This window comes from Colletotrichum paranaense (assembly GCF_030867605.1).
Source record: "Colletotrichum paranaense strain IMI 384185 chromosome Unknown Scaffold_12.1, whole genome shotgun sequence".
Classification (NCBI taxonomy): Eukaryota; Fungi; Ascomycota; class Sordariomycetes; order Glomerellales; family Glomerellaceae; genus Colletotrichum; species Colletotrichum paranaense.
This window is the reverse complement of record NW_026848970.1, coordinates 1019556-1037726: the sequence shown is the minus strand read 5'-3', so window position 1 is coordinate 1037726 and position 18171 is coordinate 1019556. Positions and strand designations below refer to the sequence as shown.

General features: G+C 34.3%; 2 protein-coding genes across 2 annotated transcripts; one reads left to right on the top strand and one right to left on the bottom strand.

Annotated features, from left to right (window-relative positions):
* Positions 1-561: 561 nt before the first annotated feature.
* On the top strand, positions 562-1650 carry CPAR01_13264 (uncharacterized protein; the record flags this gene model as incomplete). Its single annotated transcript, XM_060497518.1, has 3 exons — positions 562-862; positions 919-991; positions 1041-1650. 3 exons carry the CDS (start codon positions 562-564, stop codon positions 1648-1650), a joined length of 984 nt encoding a protein of 327 aa, XP_060343911.1.
* A 363-nt stretch (positions 1651-2013) lies between these two features.
* CPAR01_13263 (uncharacterized protein) lies at positions 2014-3361 on the bottom strand (the record flags this gene model as incomplete). Its single annotated transcript, XM_060497517.1, has 5 exons — positions 2014-2429; positions 2490-2554; positions 2609-2726; positions 2779-3148; positions 3209-3361. 5 exons carry the CDS (start codon positions 3359-3361, stop codon positions 2014-2016), a joined length of 1122 nt encoding a protein of 373 aa, XP_060343910.1.
* Between the last annotated feature and the right edge of the window lie 14810 nt (positions 3362-18171).

The window sequence follows — 18171 nt, the reverse complement described above, 5'->3', positions numbered from 1 at the left end:
ACTTGGCTCCCTTCTGGAGACCTTGACTTTGAGGCTACGTCAACTTCTGCGGCCTAGGCCGTTGAGACTTTTGTTTAAATAATCAAATTGAGTCTGTCCTGGATTTGTGGAACCATGAACACCTTGTGAACCTCTTTTTGATGCCATCCACTTTTGGATATGATGGTACCATGGATTGTGTGGTTTCTGCCGGAGTGACAATATTGCGTACTTATCTAATGCCATCTTTGGCGCAATGCCACTCCATCAGGGTTTCGTAGTTATCAGGGTCTAACGTCGCTGTCGTGAAGAGGACCTATCGGCTTCATGTTACCACAACGGCCGCGATAGCTTCTCCCCTACACTGGCGCGTGGTGATATCTGCCCTTCCCCCTCCCCCCACCGCATAATTGAATCCTGAATCTCTCCAATCTTCACGCTTTCAAGTCATTTCTTTCGAAAACTTCTTCAAACTCCCTTCGGGTTTCAATTGCAGATGTTTGGGACTTTTACTACCAATACGGCGATTTACCTCTCGTGTTTCTTATACCGGCGATCGAAGCGATCATATGCATCTGTAGCATGCCGACCTATTACAAAACTTCAGAGGAGCTACGCCCAGAGCTCGAGGCAATTCGGGACTCAATTGATGAAGCGCTGCGAGCATTCCAACCATCTTTCTCTCGCGCCAAAACCGCCGGAACCCTACGGACAGATGCAGCAAGAATCAAAACGAGCCTCAAAGAACTGCAAAGTCTTTGGAACGGTCGAGAAATGAACCAATATTGGATTGCAATATGGACCTTGGTCAAGAAGATCATCACCAAAAAGATAATTCTATCTGAGGAAAATGCCGAAAGAGCTTTGAATGAAATCACGGCAAGTACACCCCTCCGACCCCTTCCACACCTGAACTACCTGATCTCTACTCACCACAAGTTATGCTGAGGAATCCGTGGTTCTTCCAAAACATCCATGTCAAGGAGTACTTAGCTAACGCTGGTGTTCAAGCGTAAATATACACATCCTTACTCCAGACACAAATTAGCATATGGCCTCAGTTCGAAGATCATGAAGAAGATCTCAACCGCATTGGTAGATTCCTGGGAGAATCCCGAGGATTTAACACATGTTGAGTTTTTCTACATACTCACCTGGATTTCCAATACCATTGGCAAGGAAAAGTCAGCATGGTTTGCGATCGAGGATGTCGAATGGTCCAACATGGTCACTTGCAGCTACATGGACATCAGAGAATCTATTGCTCGACAACCTTTCAATCTTCCTACGGCCATTACTCCTATGGATCGGCTAGCCCTATACTATATCGTTCCCGAGTCAAAAGATATCCTCCAACAAATCATCCCAAAGCTAGTTGGTTTCATGGACCATGATATTTTCAAACAAGAAGATGTGGCTCGCGAGATCTACGATTTGGGTTTTCTTCCGGCGCCTATCTCCGCAAAGGACGTACCAGAAGCGGCCAGGCGCCGAGCCAAGATGACTGATCCGTATTTGAAGAAGGTTATAGGATCAGCGATGATTCGGGGTTTGCTTCGAAGATGGATTGAAGCTGACCCCGATCCGGTCAGTATTCTTAAGCTGACCCAGGTCCGGGTGGAAGATCTTGGCAGCACGCTAGAAGATGAAGTTCTCTCATTAAGGGACTAAGGAACATGTAAGAGAATATAACGCTGCGTGTGGCTGGAAGCTGGACGCTCAGCTGTGACGGGCTCGAATAACTATTATTGTGTAAAAGTTGGGAAAGTTCACAGGCGAACAGCAGAAGAACAGTCCACAAAACTACGGACACAATCTTCGCGAGGGCAAAGGGGTTATACGGCTCAAATAGAAGCAGCTGAAAGCCTAGTGAGGCTTCGCTGTTATCTGGAGCCTTTCACAACCGATGACCGTCAGGCTGGCCGCAAATAGCGCTGGGTCGAGTTGCTTCCCCAGTCAATAAGGCAACGATAGAAACGCATCAAGTACCCCTGATGAGTTAGTAATAGCGGTGATATGCTCATCATAAGTTTATTATACCATGCGGTTCATACGATCCATCTGGTCCATCTCGTAGCTCCCATTATGCCCTTCAACATCGCTCCTCGTATCATACTGCACAACGATCTCGTTTGTCCTGACGATCTTGCCAAACCCGGGTTCCGACTCGACCCCAAGGATGCTTTTATCGCTCCGATCATCGGCGAGCTTGTCCCATTTCCTCCTAATAGAACCCTTTCGTGTTGTCGAAGTTGTTACAGTTACTGTGTTGGTACGCGCGAGGCCTCCGCCAAATCGAGACCCATTGGTACGGGTGGCGGAGTTGCCGTAGTACTTGCGAGCAGTACTTGCAACGTCGCGGATGAGGACACGGAGAACAGGTATGGAGGCCGCCATGATCGTTACACCTGATTCCACGGTTCCCCAAATGACGAGGTCGCTACCGTCATCTTCAAGAGAAAGTCAGTCTAGTCTCTTGTATCGACGCCTCTCGGTACCTTGTTGCTTACATGTAAAGTCTCCAGAAAGCAGAGTAGGAATCGTCGTGCACTTGACAATCGAGGTCCCGCCAGCGCTAGTTGCCAAGTTAGATGAAGCAGTTTAACACACCCCAAAGGACGAGACCTACAATAGTCCCATACTCATGGCAATGCCGACACCAATCTTCTCTTTCATCTTCATTTGAAGTCCCCAAATTAACTTCCATGGGAGCATGGCGAGCAGTATGTCCATTAGAGCAGAATATCCTGTCAGGTGTTAGAAAAAGGATTTGTTTGAGCAACTGTTGTTAAGCCATACCTGCAGCAAATACCCCGTAGTAAGCTGCTACCTTCGGACTCCAGCACTTTCCTGGTGTTTGGGGAAGCCAGTACTTTTCGATCGGGGTACACTGCACCCAAGCAGACATAGCGTTGAGGCCCATAAGGACGTTCATCGATACAATCGCACCCCATATCAAGTTTCTTGTCCAACCTTTCTCCTCGATTCGGAGTAAAGTCATCGCGAAGGACGTTTTGCTCCACACCGCCGATGTAATCGATATCGTACTGATGACATTGCCGTTCAAGCCGATCTGAGGGAAGTTTACTGGATTGATTTGGTACACATGTTTGCCGAAGCCGAGGGACACGTTCCACGTTGTTAATGCTGATGCAATCATCAAGGTGACCTAACACAATATTGTCGTCAGTAAGAGGGTCCTGACATATGGCGCAGAGACTGAACGAACCCAAGATGCTATGAGAACATGGTCGTCCCACCAGAGTCCACTGCGTTTCTTAAATTTGCAGTATAACCGTAGGCACAGAAAGAATAGCGACGCTCCAACCTGAGACCAGATAACCGCGTTGATCGTCTGGCCATAGTCCTCCGGCCGCCCCATTTGACCGGCCAAAAGGGGTTACTTCCTTCGCCCAAGCGATGTTCGGATGTCGAAGAAGGCTCAAGACACAGACCAGCCGTTGCGCGTTTGATGACGTCGAGAAAAGGCAAAAAGAATATCAAAGAGCAGCCGCGCAACTCGCGGCGGGTATCACAAACTAAAGAGGCACAAGAAAGAAGCTGAGAAAGGAAAGGACATAAAACGCGCATCCACTCGGAGTGTGGGGGATGACAACTGAGATATGACATCGCAACACCTCCTCTCCACCCCCTCAGCCTAGTTCATTACCTACAGATAGCCAATGCACCCGGCACTACGGGGAAAGGGCTGGGCTCCCTGCGAGTATGCAGGTGCCGACGATCGACTTGTAAGGATGAGACGATGATCACGCAAAGGTGTTGGCGCGCTGTAGGGTTCTCTCTAGTTTCAGATGGTGAACCCGGGGCAGATTGATGGCCTTCTAGAAGAATGGAAGAAGATCTCGTCGTTGCGTCCAGTCTCGACAGCGCTGTTTGTGTCAGGAAAGCGGAGCCATCTAGCTGGGAGTGACAGATTCCGGACTACCACCATCGAACAATCGTAGCGTGGCATCATATCATTGTGCCCGTGTCCGCGTTGTGGGGGGATGAACGAGCCAAGCAAGAGCAATGACTCGAAGTCAAACTGATCTTGGCTGGGTTTTGTGCTCATGCTTTGCGGACAATTTGCCGCTTGACCGTATGCTGGGTAATTTCTGCGACTTGTCAGAGAGATTGCAAATACGATTCCTTCTGTCTCGTGGTTCTTGATTGTGCCCGTTGAGATCGAAGAACATTTTTCGGTGATGTGAGGTTGAGTTCGCCATGGGTCAAGGGGACCCAGATTGAACAGCTCGCGCTCGGTTTTGAGCAGCCTGCACCTCGCGTCTCTGTTAAACTAACATTGCAAGGATCGATGAGTCGATAACCCTGCCTTAGCGTCGAAGTCAAAAAACTAAATTGCTTAGGTCGCATTCCGGTTCAGCTGGGAAAACAAGCGAGAATTGGAGATGTATTAGACGAGATGGCACGGCCAACGCCTATCCGCAGCAACGCTGCACAGGAGGAATCTCATCAACGGCTTTGTTTGCCGGCACGGCAATTCGCGACAATTACAAACACGAGCGGAGAGAGAAAATCTGCCGTCCGTCTCGTCCCTCTGGTTTTCTGACAGAATTCTCTCTGCCCTCATCCTACCTTCTTCAACGGGCAGTTCAAGATCTGTGCAAGGATGTGGCCCGAGTCAGGTAGGTAAGAAAGCGGCAAATCATCCGCGGCCCCGAGTCCGGGTCAGCTGGCAGGGCGCATGGCGGATGTCGTCTCAGATTGTCAATGCAGACAGGGGAAAACTCTGCTCATTGGGAGGCTCAGCAAATCGCCAAGGCGATGCACAACTGGGCCAATCGTGAGGTAGGGCTGGGCGTTGAACATGGTTCCCGGCTGATGCGTTTCGCCTGATGTATTTCGTCACCGAATCTATTTCAGGGTAAACGGGTGGGTTCCAATTCTTCGGTATGGCCGTTCTTTTAAGTACAGGCAACTTGCTTGTGTGCTCGCATTTGATTTCGCATTTCGTTCCTGTGCCGTGAGTGACACTTACTGATTTAGCAGCGCTGGCCTGAGCCAAATTGCCATTAGACTCGGCGATTTCACTGCCATGGAGAATAGTATCGCATACTGCAATCGGAGTTCAACTACAGACACGTTCCAATAAGGCAATAAGTAACGTAGGTGAACATGAGCGTTAGATGTTGAAGGCTGTCTGCTAATGCATGTCACTGGCTTATCCCATGTGGGTACCGGTAACTTGTTGCGCATCTAGAGAAGTAATTGTGGAAAGACTTTAAAGCAGTATCTTGACAGTGGGGTATCAACTAGACTTATGCAAGGAGACAATGGCTGAAACAGCTCGCGGTTTCCATTGTTTCTTCACGCAGGTACGCTAGTTGGTAGCATCACTATCAACTTGGGTTCTGGTGTTGGGTTTGTGACTTCCCTTGGTCTGGATATGGGCAAGCATCCAGCGTTGAGCCATTCACTCTCTTATCGAGCATCGGTCGCTTTTGCAGCAAACATAATAGACTTAGCAGACTGAATATAGCATATTCACTCTCCATTCGTCTCCTTGTTCAATCGGGCATTTCTCATCCAACGAAACTCAAAGACAACAATAATACGAGATCATCTGTCACACCTTAAACCTTGACCATTGTTGTATTGAACACCCAAGACATACTCAAAACACTCTCTTCAGCTCGATTACAAACCAACACTACTGTCAAGCAATTCGGAGATGCGAACACTCTGGCGTTTTGGCGACATCGAAATCTCTGGAATCAAATTCTTGCGCGTCAACTTGGTAGGTTTTGAGCTACTCCCGCGCATTTTATTTGCATACAACATGTAAATTTAGAGACAATTTGAAAGCGCCAATACATAGGAATCAAACCCCCTTCGTCTCCTTGCACGCATTGACAGGCTTACGACATGAAGACCTTTGCAAAACGCTGTCGACATGGAGTTGATGGGCGTACTATTTAAAGATCTAGATGGAATCCGATTAGCTAAGAGCCCCGAGCCCCCTTGGTATTCCACTTTGAGATTCGAGTATATGAGATTAACGAGAAGATGATAGTGTCAAAACTCTATTGTAGCTCCAACATGGCACTTATGAATGGACAGTGTCGAGGGTTGGCAGAGATATTCGATTACCTTGGCAGCGTTTCCTTTCTAATTAATTGCCTCACTTCAGCCCTTACGATTGCCTGCAACCATTCCTGTTGACCTCATAGAAACTTTTTGTAGATTTATAGGCTCTCGATAGCAGTCATTAGTATGGAACCTGCATAGTTCTCGCAATAGATTTGGATGGAAGAAAGGGTTCCGTGAGCATTGTGTAAAAACGTCCTGCTTGCATGTAATAGCTACGGTGCTCGTTACTAGTTCTAGAACTAATACCCTTCACCGGACCTCACCTATCCCTAAATATATAATGGAAACGTGTTAGATATAGACATCGCAGTCATGACCTTCACAAGCCCGCAAGACTAATAGCACTGCAGATCACCTTGTCTATCAATAAACGTTCATTATAAAGCACTAGTATTCATGGTGACTTCAGATATGTCGCTAAACAGATTTTCAGTTCCAAGAGAAACAATATAAAGCCGGCATGAACCACAAGTCGAACGAAAACACGTCATTATCGCCGCTCACTGCCAGTCTGGTACATTGATGGCCTTTTACTCGGGGTGTATCGCAGTACTATTCTCTCAGATTCTCACACAACCTCACGTACTCTGTCCCGACAATAAATCAGACGTGACAGAGGCAATACCTGTCTAGTCCAGGTAGAATTATCAGCTGGATGAAATGGCCAGATGGAGGGCCTCTTGAATAGCAGTTCAGACATTTCCGCATTTGGGGGAGGTGCGAGGCATGATGCATTCGGTGGCATACTGATCATACCTATATAGATCTGTTTCCTTTCTTCACTATTGGGTGCTATGTAATATATTTTTGACTGCATGGACGCGAGTGCTGGCATTGTTCAGTCCTGTAAAGTAGACTATTTACGATACCTACTCAGTGCCAAAGGATATTCTCTTTTCTCCCTGTCCCTATAAACATGAGAATGAGTCGCCACCGATATTTGTAGTAAGTGCGCTTGTCTCGATGGAAGTGTAAAACGTAGACTGCGGGGATTTCCTCCAGCCGATAATTGTCTTTCTCGTAAGGTGTTTCAGCATCCAAGCATACGATCTAATTGAAGGACATCAGAAACACTGGCTGTGATGCTGCGCCCCTAATGTACAAATGACCATGTAGGAGACTTAGCATGATGTTAATGACCTTTTTTTTCCAGATTTTTCACCTGTCAGGTGTCAGAAAGACTGCGCCGCAAAGAAGGCTGGTGCCTCTAGATTGCGGTTCCTTAGAATAAACTTACGTCTACAATAAAGACATTTGGTAAACTTGCAGTACTCACAAATCCCGAATGATATGAAACCACATGAGACAGATACACATCGGGCGATGATCTTATAGCTCATCAGCGTTGATTTTTTTTCCAAGCCAGGACTATGTGCCAGACGTGGGGGAGAGAGAAACAATCTACGTCACGGCTACTTCGACTATGTCTATTCGAAGTCGGCGGTTTTTGGGAGCAAACGTCGGGCATGATCGGTATCACTACACAGCGTTTGCTTATCTTCGATATTATATAAAAGAAAAATTATACATTCATATGTCAACTCAGAAGAAGATTATGGATGTTAGAGGGACGGTATAATGGAAGTCTTCACACAGAACTTGAAATGCCACTCTGACTAAGATCGAGCATCACCAGTACGGATCCCAGAGTTTAGCAAAGACTCAGTATAACTTAAGAGGTTCAAAACTTTACATATAATCTTAGTCTGCTCATTTATCGGCGGTTTGGTAAGTACCATAACGTACTTTATCTTATTAACACAGCTACATATTACCAGCATATAGTAGTTTTTTTTCCGGCTTTATAAGTATAAAAGATCGACCTTAACGTGATTACGCTTTTAAAAGAAATTATATAATATAATATACTTTTTAACTATATAATATACATAGTATATCCTAAGTACGCGCTTAATATAATATAATAATTTTAATACGAAAACTACTATTTAATTTAGGATAAGTAAGCTACTTTTTTTAATAACGGCACTAGTTAAAAAGGTTAATAATAGAGGTCGGCTATAATAATTAGCTATAATAATCGGCTATAATAGTTAAAAGCGGCCCTTAATTATAGAGGTTCTAAACTTTAATAATAACGTAGAGGTTTTTAAAAAAAGGGCTAAATAGGCTAATATTTATTATTTTTTAAAACTTATAAAAATTCTTTTTATTTTTATTATTATAACCTAATATGCATAACTAAGACCAGGGCCTACCCCGCAGGCTTATAATAACTATAGTACACTATATATATAAAAGTATAAGAATATAAAATAACTCTTATAAAATAAAAGAACTATAAAATAAGTTACGTAATAATAAGAGATAAAAAGGCCCGTATACTGAGAATACGGACCCCGTCTTTTTAAAATATAAAGCCCGTATATTTAAAATACGGGGCTTATTAAAATAATATATAAATAAAGGATATATTTAAAAATAAGACTTATATATAGTATAAACTTAAGCTAGGTTTAAAAATAAACTTCCTATAACTTCTTTAATAATTAACTTAGTATTAGATCTTATAATTATTTTTAACTATTTTTATTAAGAACCCCTTTTAATAAAACTATAATTAATTACTAAAGTTTTACTTATCTCACGGCTTATAAATATAGTTTTAAAAAAGCTATTTATGATTATAATACTATTTACTTAGTATTCGTAGCCTTAATTTTTATTAATATACTTATTATAATTAGCTAGTTATAATATTTTAATTACTCCTATTTAATAAGTTTACTTTATAAAAGACTAACTAAATAATATAAATATATCGATTATTAATAATAATAGTACTACGCGGCCTACTTAAATAGCTATACTTACTATATAATAATTATATAATATAATACTTAAACTTAAAAATAAAAATAAGTAGCTCTATACTTAGCTCTTAGTACCCCGACCTCTTTTAGTACTTAGAACTAAGTACCCTAGACTAAAACCCTATAACGGGTCCCTAAATACGCTTTAAAAATTCTTTACTCAAACTAGGGCTTACTTATACTACTATAAATCCTCCTTTATTACTAAAATAAATAAGGTTTATTATATAATATTTTTCTTTAAAAAGGACGCCCTTACTTAGTTCGAACCCTTTATAAAAGATTATTTTAAAAATAAACGTAGGATCTAAGAAATAAATACTAAAATTTTTTTTAATAATTATAATAAGTTTAAAAAAAGACTTAAGAAAACCTTCGGTAACCCTAATAAAGAACGAATTACTAAGCGACGGCTTATAACCCTTATATAAAAAGGGTTAGTTAGTAAGTACGTATCTAAATTTAAGTAAATTATTTTTAAACTTAATTAGGGTAATAAAGTATTTATAATAGCTTTTTATTATAGCTTAAAAAAAGAAATTAAGGATAACCTCTCTTAGTAAAAACGACTAAATAAGCTTTATAATTATATTAATATAATAATTAAGATCGATAATCGACTCTATAAGTAACGCCTTAAATAAAAAAAATAAAATACTTAGAATAACCGAGCTAAGCTTAATAATAAATATAAATATAAACTAATAACTACTATAATAGGGTATTATAATAAACTAATAAACCTTAGTGTTACTAAAAAAAAATAACCTCGCTAAAAAAAAGACTTTAAATACTATAACTATAATAAGCTAGGATATATAGCTAAAAACTATTAATAACCTAAACGTATTTAATACTAACTTATTTTAAAAAAGCGAGCTAATATTATAAATAAAAAAGTCCTCTATAAATAACTTTTATAAATAGCCTACTACGATAATAGCTATCTTATTTATTAAAATAGTAAAGAATAAATAGGATAGTACTTAAAATAACCTAAAAATAAAGGACGATTTAGATATAATATTATACTATTTATTAAGACTTTAGCGGTAATAATAAAAAAAAATACCCACTTATTAACCTTATACTCTTAAAAAAAATAATATTAAATATATTATAATACTCTCTTAGATTTATAAAAATATAAAAAAAAAAACTAAAATAAACCCCGTTATAAAAAATATATTTTACCTTTTCGAAAGATAAATTAAGTAAAAACTCCTAGCTAGTATAAGGGAGTAACTCCTTAAGTTTAAAAAAAGAGGACCTAATATAAAAAAAATTATAAGCGGCCTTATTTATATAGTATAACGAAATTATATAAACTAAAAATAATTTATTAAGTTTAAAGAAGGACTCGATTTAAATAATGTCCTAACTAAGTCTATTTATATAATATAACGAGTAAACGCTAATAAGAAATTTATTTATAAAATTAAAAAATAGCTTAAGGACCTCGTATATAAAAATAAAATTAAAGTACTTAAAAGACCGACTCTTAATTTCGGAGTTATAAAAAAAAAAAGAATTAACTTTAATTTTAAAAAAGAAAATATTAAAATAAGAACTAGTTCTTTTTATTTTAATAAAATAAAATTATCTTATAATTTAGACGAACCTCGTAACGTTACTTAATAATATACTTAAATAGAGATTAATTATAAAGTACTACTTAGTACTAATAATACTAATTTTAAAAAGGACGATAACGAACTACGGTATAAATATATTTATTTATTTAAGGATAATTAAACTATTTAGTTTTATAAAACTAGAGAACGTAAAAAGGTTATAATAACCCCTTATACAAATAAAGACTACTCTCTACTCGACCCCGAGGACCCTTTTTATAAAGAATTATTCTAAGTAGAATGTCTAAATAATAAATACTTTTAGTACTTTATATATAAATAAAATAGCCGTTTTTATTTACGAAGATATGATAATAAACTTATTAAGGATATTTATATAAAAAACTAGTTACTTAGTTAGATATTACTAAGCTTTAATAATAATAATAAAGTAATATTTAGCCTAGACCCTAGCTTTTTTATAAAATACCTTAATAGCGAATATATAAAATAAAAAGACTATAAATACGACTAATACTAAATCTACTATATTAAAAAGGCTAAAATATTAAAAGAATACTAAAAAAGATATAAATAAAAAAACTACCTAAAAAAATAAATAATAAAAAACTAAAAAAGCTAATTATAAAAGAACGACGAAAAATAAAAATAAAAAAAAGGTTCTTATATATAACTAGATAATATAACGACGTATACTTATAAATTAACTTCGATATTTACGGACGAGGGCTAAACGCTATTATTAATAGCGGCGCATAAAAAACTTATATTTTATTAAGAATAATAAATAAACTTAACTTATTATAAGTATAAAAAAATAACCTATATTGATTATAAACGGTAAAAGGAGAACGAGTTAACTATAACTACGGATATATTAATTAGGAGACCGTATACCTCTCGATATATATTAATAACTAATAAAAATAATTATAATACGATATTACGGAGATCGGAAATATTAATATTATTTTAAGAATCTCGTAGTTATGGAAGTATAACTTATAGATAGATTAGATTACTAGCTAAGTCCTCTAAAAAAATCTAGTTACTAAACGATTTAAGAAAAAAAAAGGTTTAAACGGATTTTTAATAACTCTTAAAGAACGAGAATAAATACGATATATAGCTTTTATTAAAATAATAAAAAGTTCTAAGAAGTTCGTATATAATAATAATAATCGAGGATTATAACAACTCTAAACTATACTTAAGGAGTATTAAATATATATAAAATTATTTATAGAACCTAAAGAAATAAGATTACTAAAATATAATAATTAGGATATAGAAATCGAACTTAAAAAAAGAACGTAACTTAGGTTCTTTTTAATATACTTAATAAACTAAAAAAAATAAGAATATTTTAATAAATATATTAATAAAAAACTTAAAAAGGGATATATTTAACTATTAAATTCCTTTATAGGATTATTAATATTCTTTATATTAAAAAAAGAAGTAAAGAAATAAAGACTTATTATTAATTATAAGAGACTTAACGAAATTATAAAGAAGAATTACTATTTCTTATTACTTATTACTAAGCTTAGAGATCTATTTTATAAAGTTAATTAATTTATTATTATAGATTTTAAAAAAGTATTTAATTAGATTCGAATTAAAAAAAGAAATAAATAAAAGATAGTATTCTAAATTCGTAAAGAGCTTTTTAAGTACCTTATTATACCTTTTGGACTTATTAATACTTTAGTAACTTTTTAAATAATAGTTAACTACGTACTCCGGGAGTACGTCGATATTTTTATTATTATTAATATTAATAATATTTTTATTTTTTCCCCTAACTTTAAAATATATAAGAAATATATTTATATAGTATTTTAAAAGCTTTAGGATACTAAACTATATACTAAACCTTTTAAATACGAGTTCTATATATAAAAAGTAGACTTTTTTAAATATACTATTATACTAAGATAAATTTATATATAAGTATTAAAAATAGAAGTAGTTAGGGACTAGCTTATACTATAGAACGTTAAGGACGTATAAGGATTCTTAGGATTCGTTAATTTTTATTAACGATTCCTTAAGGACTATATTAGTATAATTAGACCTCTTAATAATCTAATATAAAAAGATAACTTATTTATTTAAGACCCTAAGTATAAAGAAGTATTTATTAAAGTTAAGAATATAGTCGTCTCTAAACTAGTTATTATAATCCTAGACCTTTAAAAACTTTTCGAAGTTAAGACTAATACCTCGGACTTTACTATAAGAGCGGTTCTAAGATAATAAGACGAGTAAAGGAAATTTTATTTATATTACTTCTATTCTAAAGCATTTTATGGAGCAGAATTAAATTAATAAATCTATAATAAGGAACTAATAGTAATTATCGAAGTATTTTAAAAATAGAGACTATAGTTATTTAGAACTAAGTACGAAGTTATAGTTTATATTAACTATAAGAACTTTATAAACTTTATAATAAATAAGAATTTAAATAAATAATAAGTTAGATAGAGCGAATTCTTATTTAAATATAATTTCTAAATTATTTATTAAAAAGGTTTAGAAAATAGTAGAATAGACGCTCTTAGTAAAAAGCCCGATTACGAAGTTACGGTCCCTAAAGAAATATAAGTTATTTTTAAATAAGAAAAGGACGGTAGCTTTATACTAATTATAAAGCTTTTTATAATAGCTAGATAAATTAATACTAACCTAACTAAAAAGATAACCCCTAAACTTATTATAAAAATTTATAATATATTAGTATATAGTTATTAAGGAGTAACTAAAACGTAAAAACGGATTTATTAATATTATAATAAATCCGCTATACGTACTAAAATTATAAAAGTAATTAAAGACTGCGCAACTTATAAAAAAAGTAAAAATAGCCCGTATAAACCCTATAATAAGCTATAATTACTATAATTACTAATAGAAGTATAGTATTTAATTATATAGAATTTTATTATTAAATTATTAAAGTTTAGAGAACTATTTATTAAAATATAGTACGATAGTATCTTAGTTATAATTAACTAACTTACTAAATTTATATACTTTATTCCTTATAAAGAATTAAGTATTATAGAAGACCTAGTATATATATTTACTAAGGTTATATTTTTAAACTACGGTTTATTAAAAAAAATTATTTTTAATAGAGATAAGCTATTTATTTTAAAGTTTTAGAAATTTTTAATTTCGTAACTTAGTATAAACTATAAATTATTAATATTATTTTATTTATAGACTAATAGATAGATAAAAAGGATTAACTAGATCTTCGAAATATACTTTTATTATTATATAAATTATAACTAGGATAACTAAGTAGTACTCTTATTAATAGCCTAATTCGTATATAATAATATTATTAACAAAAGTATAAGGGAATCCCCGTTTTACTTTAACTACGGATTCTAATTAATAATATATAAAAAAATATAATAAGGATTATAAACTATAAAAACTATAATAAATATAAGTAAGCTTAAAGAGATCTATAAGTAAACTTTACTAAACCTTAAGTTCGTATAATAGTATATAAAGAAAAACGTAAATAGATTAAAAATTAGAGGACTATTTTTAAAAGAGGGGGACAGTACCTATCTCTTTTATTATAATATTAAAACAAAACGACCGAGCGATAAATTAGACTATAAAAAACTTAGACTTTTCGAAATTATTAAAATAGTCTTACTAATCAACTACGAATTAAAACTACTAAATACGATACGATACTATCCCGTCTTTTATATTTTATTACTCGAGCTTATATTAAAAGGATTATATATAGAAAATTATATTATTATTAAACTAAACTAACTAAAATACGAAGTTAAAAGAATTATTAATTATAGAATAAAGGATAATAAGAAGGAATACTTTATTAAGTAAAAGGGCTATAAATATAAAAAAAATATATAAGAACCTATTACGAACTTTTAATACTCTTAAGAATTTTTATAAGACTATTATAATACCTAAGAACGTCAGTATTTAGTACTAACGGTCCTAAGGAGGCGAACTTATTACTAATTTTAAAAAAAGTCTAGTTAATATTATTAAAAATACTTATTACCTAAAAGTTACTTACTACTTATTACTTATAAGTATTTAATATAAAAAGAACGCGATCCTCTTTTTTTAACTTTTATATACTTTGAGTAAAGGCCTCGATATACTACTCTTTTACCTTTTTCTAAATAGTTTAAATATAAGCTAAATAACTAACTACCTTTATAATTTCGGATTAAATCTAAATAAGTTTTATATAAAAATTAAGTAAAGTATTATTAGCCTCCTCTTTTTTTTTTTTTAAATCTTAATATTAATTACTTAGCCTCTTTATTATAAAATATTAATAAAACTATAAATAAAAAACTATAATAATACTTATAACTTAACGTAATAATAAGACCGTTATAAGGGCGCTTTAGATTTTTATAATCTTAATAAGTTTTTAACCCCTTAACTATACGATACGTACGTTTTATATAAAAGTATTAAGTATAAAGTATTACGTTATTAGAACTAAAGCGATTAAATATATTATTATAAACTAAATAAAGCTTAGAAATAGAATTACTTAATAAACGTTTTTTAATACGACCTAATATCGTATTAGTATATTTTAAAGAAATATACTTAACGAATCCCTAACCTAGGAATAAATAACTTATTTATAAGTCTACGGGACTAGACTTTTAAAAAGGAGACCTAATATTACGACTTAATATATATAACTAAGACTAGGGCCTGCCCTATAGGCTTATAGTAGCTATAATATACTATATATATAAAAATATAAGAATATAAGGTAACTCTTATAAAATAAAAGAATTATAAAATAAGTTACGTAACAATAAGAGATAAGAAGGTCTATATACTAAGGATACGGACCCCGTCTTTTTAAAATATAAAGCCCGTATATTTAAAATACGGGACTTGTTAAAATAATATATAAATAAGGGATATATTTAAGAACGAGATTTATATATAGGATAAACTTAAGCCGGGCTTAAGGATAGACTTCTTATAGCTTCTTTAGTAATTAACTTAGTATTAGATTTTATAATCGCTTTTAGCTATTTTTATTAAAAACCTTTTTTAATAAGATTATAATTAATTACCGAAGCCTTATTTATTTTATAACTTATAGATATAGCTTTAGGGAAGCTATTTATAATTACGATACTATTTATTTAGTATTCGTAGCCTTAACTTTTATTAATATACTTATTATAACTAGCTAGCCGTAATACTAATATATATAACTAAGACTAGGGCCTACTCCGTAAGCTTATAATAACTATAATATACTATATATATAAGAATATAAGAATATAAGGTAACTCTTATAAAATAAAAGAACTATAAAATAAGTTACGTAATAATAAAAAATAAAAAGGTCTATATACTAAGGATACGGACCCCGTTTTTTTAAAATATAGAGCCCGTATACTTAGAATACGGGGCCCGTTAAAATAATATATAAATAAAAAATATATTTAAAAATAAGACTTATATATAGTATAAACTTAAGCCGGGCTTAAGAATAGACTTCTTATAGCTTTTTTAATAATTAACTTAATATTAGATCTTACGATCGCTTTTAGTTATTTTTACTAAGAACCCCTTTTAATAAAACTACGATTAATTATTAAAGCCTTACTTACTTTACGGTTTATAAATATAGTTTTAAAGAAACTATTTATAACTATAATACTATTTACTTAGTATTCGTAGCCTTAACTTTTACTAATATACTTATTATAACTAGCTAGCTATAATACTTATTACTTTTAATATTACTTAAAGCTACTCTCTATTTAAACTAAATAAATTTATTAAATAAATCTACTAAATAAACCTATTAATATATAAACTACTACCTTAATAAGAACCTCTTAGTATATAATTAGTAATTAGTAAGCTAAAACTCTCTAAAGATACCCGTCGATAAGTCTACCCCTCTTAGGCTAGGCGCCCTTAGCTAGCTCGACGCTATAGCTATTATAACTAACATAAATATACTTAAAAAGTAATAAAGTACTTTTTAATAATACGGAATTTAGCTAAGTAATATTATAAATACTATAAATAGCTAGGCTAATACGGATACTAAGATTTAATATATTAATATTAGCTTAGTTATAATAGTTATAATAAATAAGCTAGAAATATATAGGGTTAGGGTAATAAGCTAGCGCTTTAAATAGCTCTTATAGGACCCCCTGGGTAACGATAATACTTATATAAAAAAAGAGATTATACTAGACCTAGCTATTTATACGGGCTAGTACTAAGAGGTCCTATGTACGTTAGAGTAGGTAAAGCTCGCCCTATAAGCGGCTAGAATTACGTAGCAGAAGGTTAGGAGCTATTAATAAAAGGGAGATAATGGTCGAGTCGGTTAACTATTTTAGTTAGTAGTTAGGTATAGAGCGCATTATACCCAGTTTTCCCTAATACGTAATACACGGTACGGCCCCGGCGGATTGCTCCGTCGGGGGGACATATTACCAGCATATGTTTCGAGTTTCAATTACCTACGCGTTCAAGCATAAAACAAGCGGAAGAGCTCAAGATATCATATCTTCAAAAGCCTGGATTTCAGGTCTTATTACGTTCATTCGCGGCGTGTTTAGTTGTTGCGAAGCGAGAATCATTGTTCACATCACAGATTCCCAAATAAATGATGTATTTTGACTGAGATATGCCAATAGTAGTCGAGCTCAATTATGTACACTAATCATCCTCTCTTCTAATATGATCTAACCTTCAATTATGCGGGTCATAGCCCTAATTGGGCCAACATGACCCGTTTGATTCTTCGCGCCTCAAGATCCAGATAACAGGTTCAGGATTGTCTTCCATTGCCCAAACGTTGAACTTCTTAGTTCAGTAACATGATAGTGGATCTTTTTACCAAGTTTTGAACATGTTCTAACTGTGGAGGTATCAATGCCAGTCGCCGTCTGTCATAAGAGGGCGTTCAGTGCGGCAATCTCTCGTAATGTCTAAGGTCATTACCATGTAGCCTAGGTATATCAATTAAGTACATTAAGATCTGATAAATCAAGCCAAAGCTTCCCAGTCAACAAACAGTTGTGTCATGGACAGGTCGCAGCTGACTCTCTACATATTTTACTCAATGAATGTCTCCCAGATGAAACCCGACAAGATTTGAGAGAAGCTGTGGAGTTAAGACTTGTGCTACCTAGATTAATCCGGGCGCCGACACCACCGTAAGGTACCCATCTGATCTTCGTCCAAGGGTGATTGTCACTGAACACTATGTTTTTTGGACAAACCATGAATTGTTCCTTTGATGCTACCAGTGACAACCACATTGCTCACGGCTTTGCAAGAGTTTGACGTTCATTGCTCAACACAATTTCGTTTCGCAGTTCCTAGAAGGTTGGAGACCGCTTGAAGCAATTTGACAAGTCGTTGGATAACATTCTTCGATCAGTTTGTCCATGGGTGGATTCGGGTTACATTGTTGCGGGAATACCTTCGTATCCCCGAAATGAGTGCCCAAGATGCCGCCCCACCGGACCGTTCCTTTGGTCCTTTACACTACTAAACGCTGGTCTATGCTGAGCGCCAGTTGAGGAGAGATGGCACCTCCGGCTTGGGATTGTCGTGACCTACATTTCACC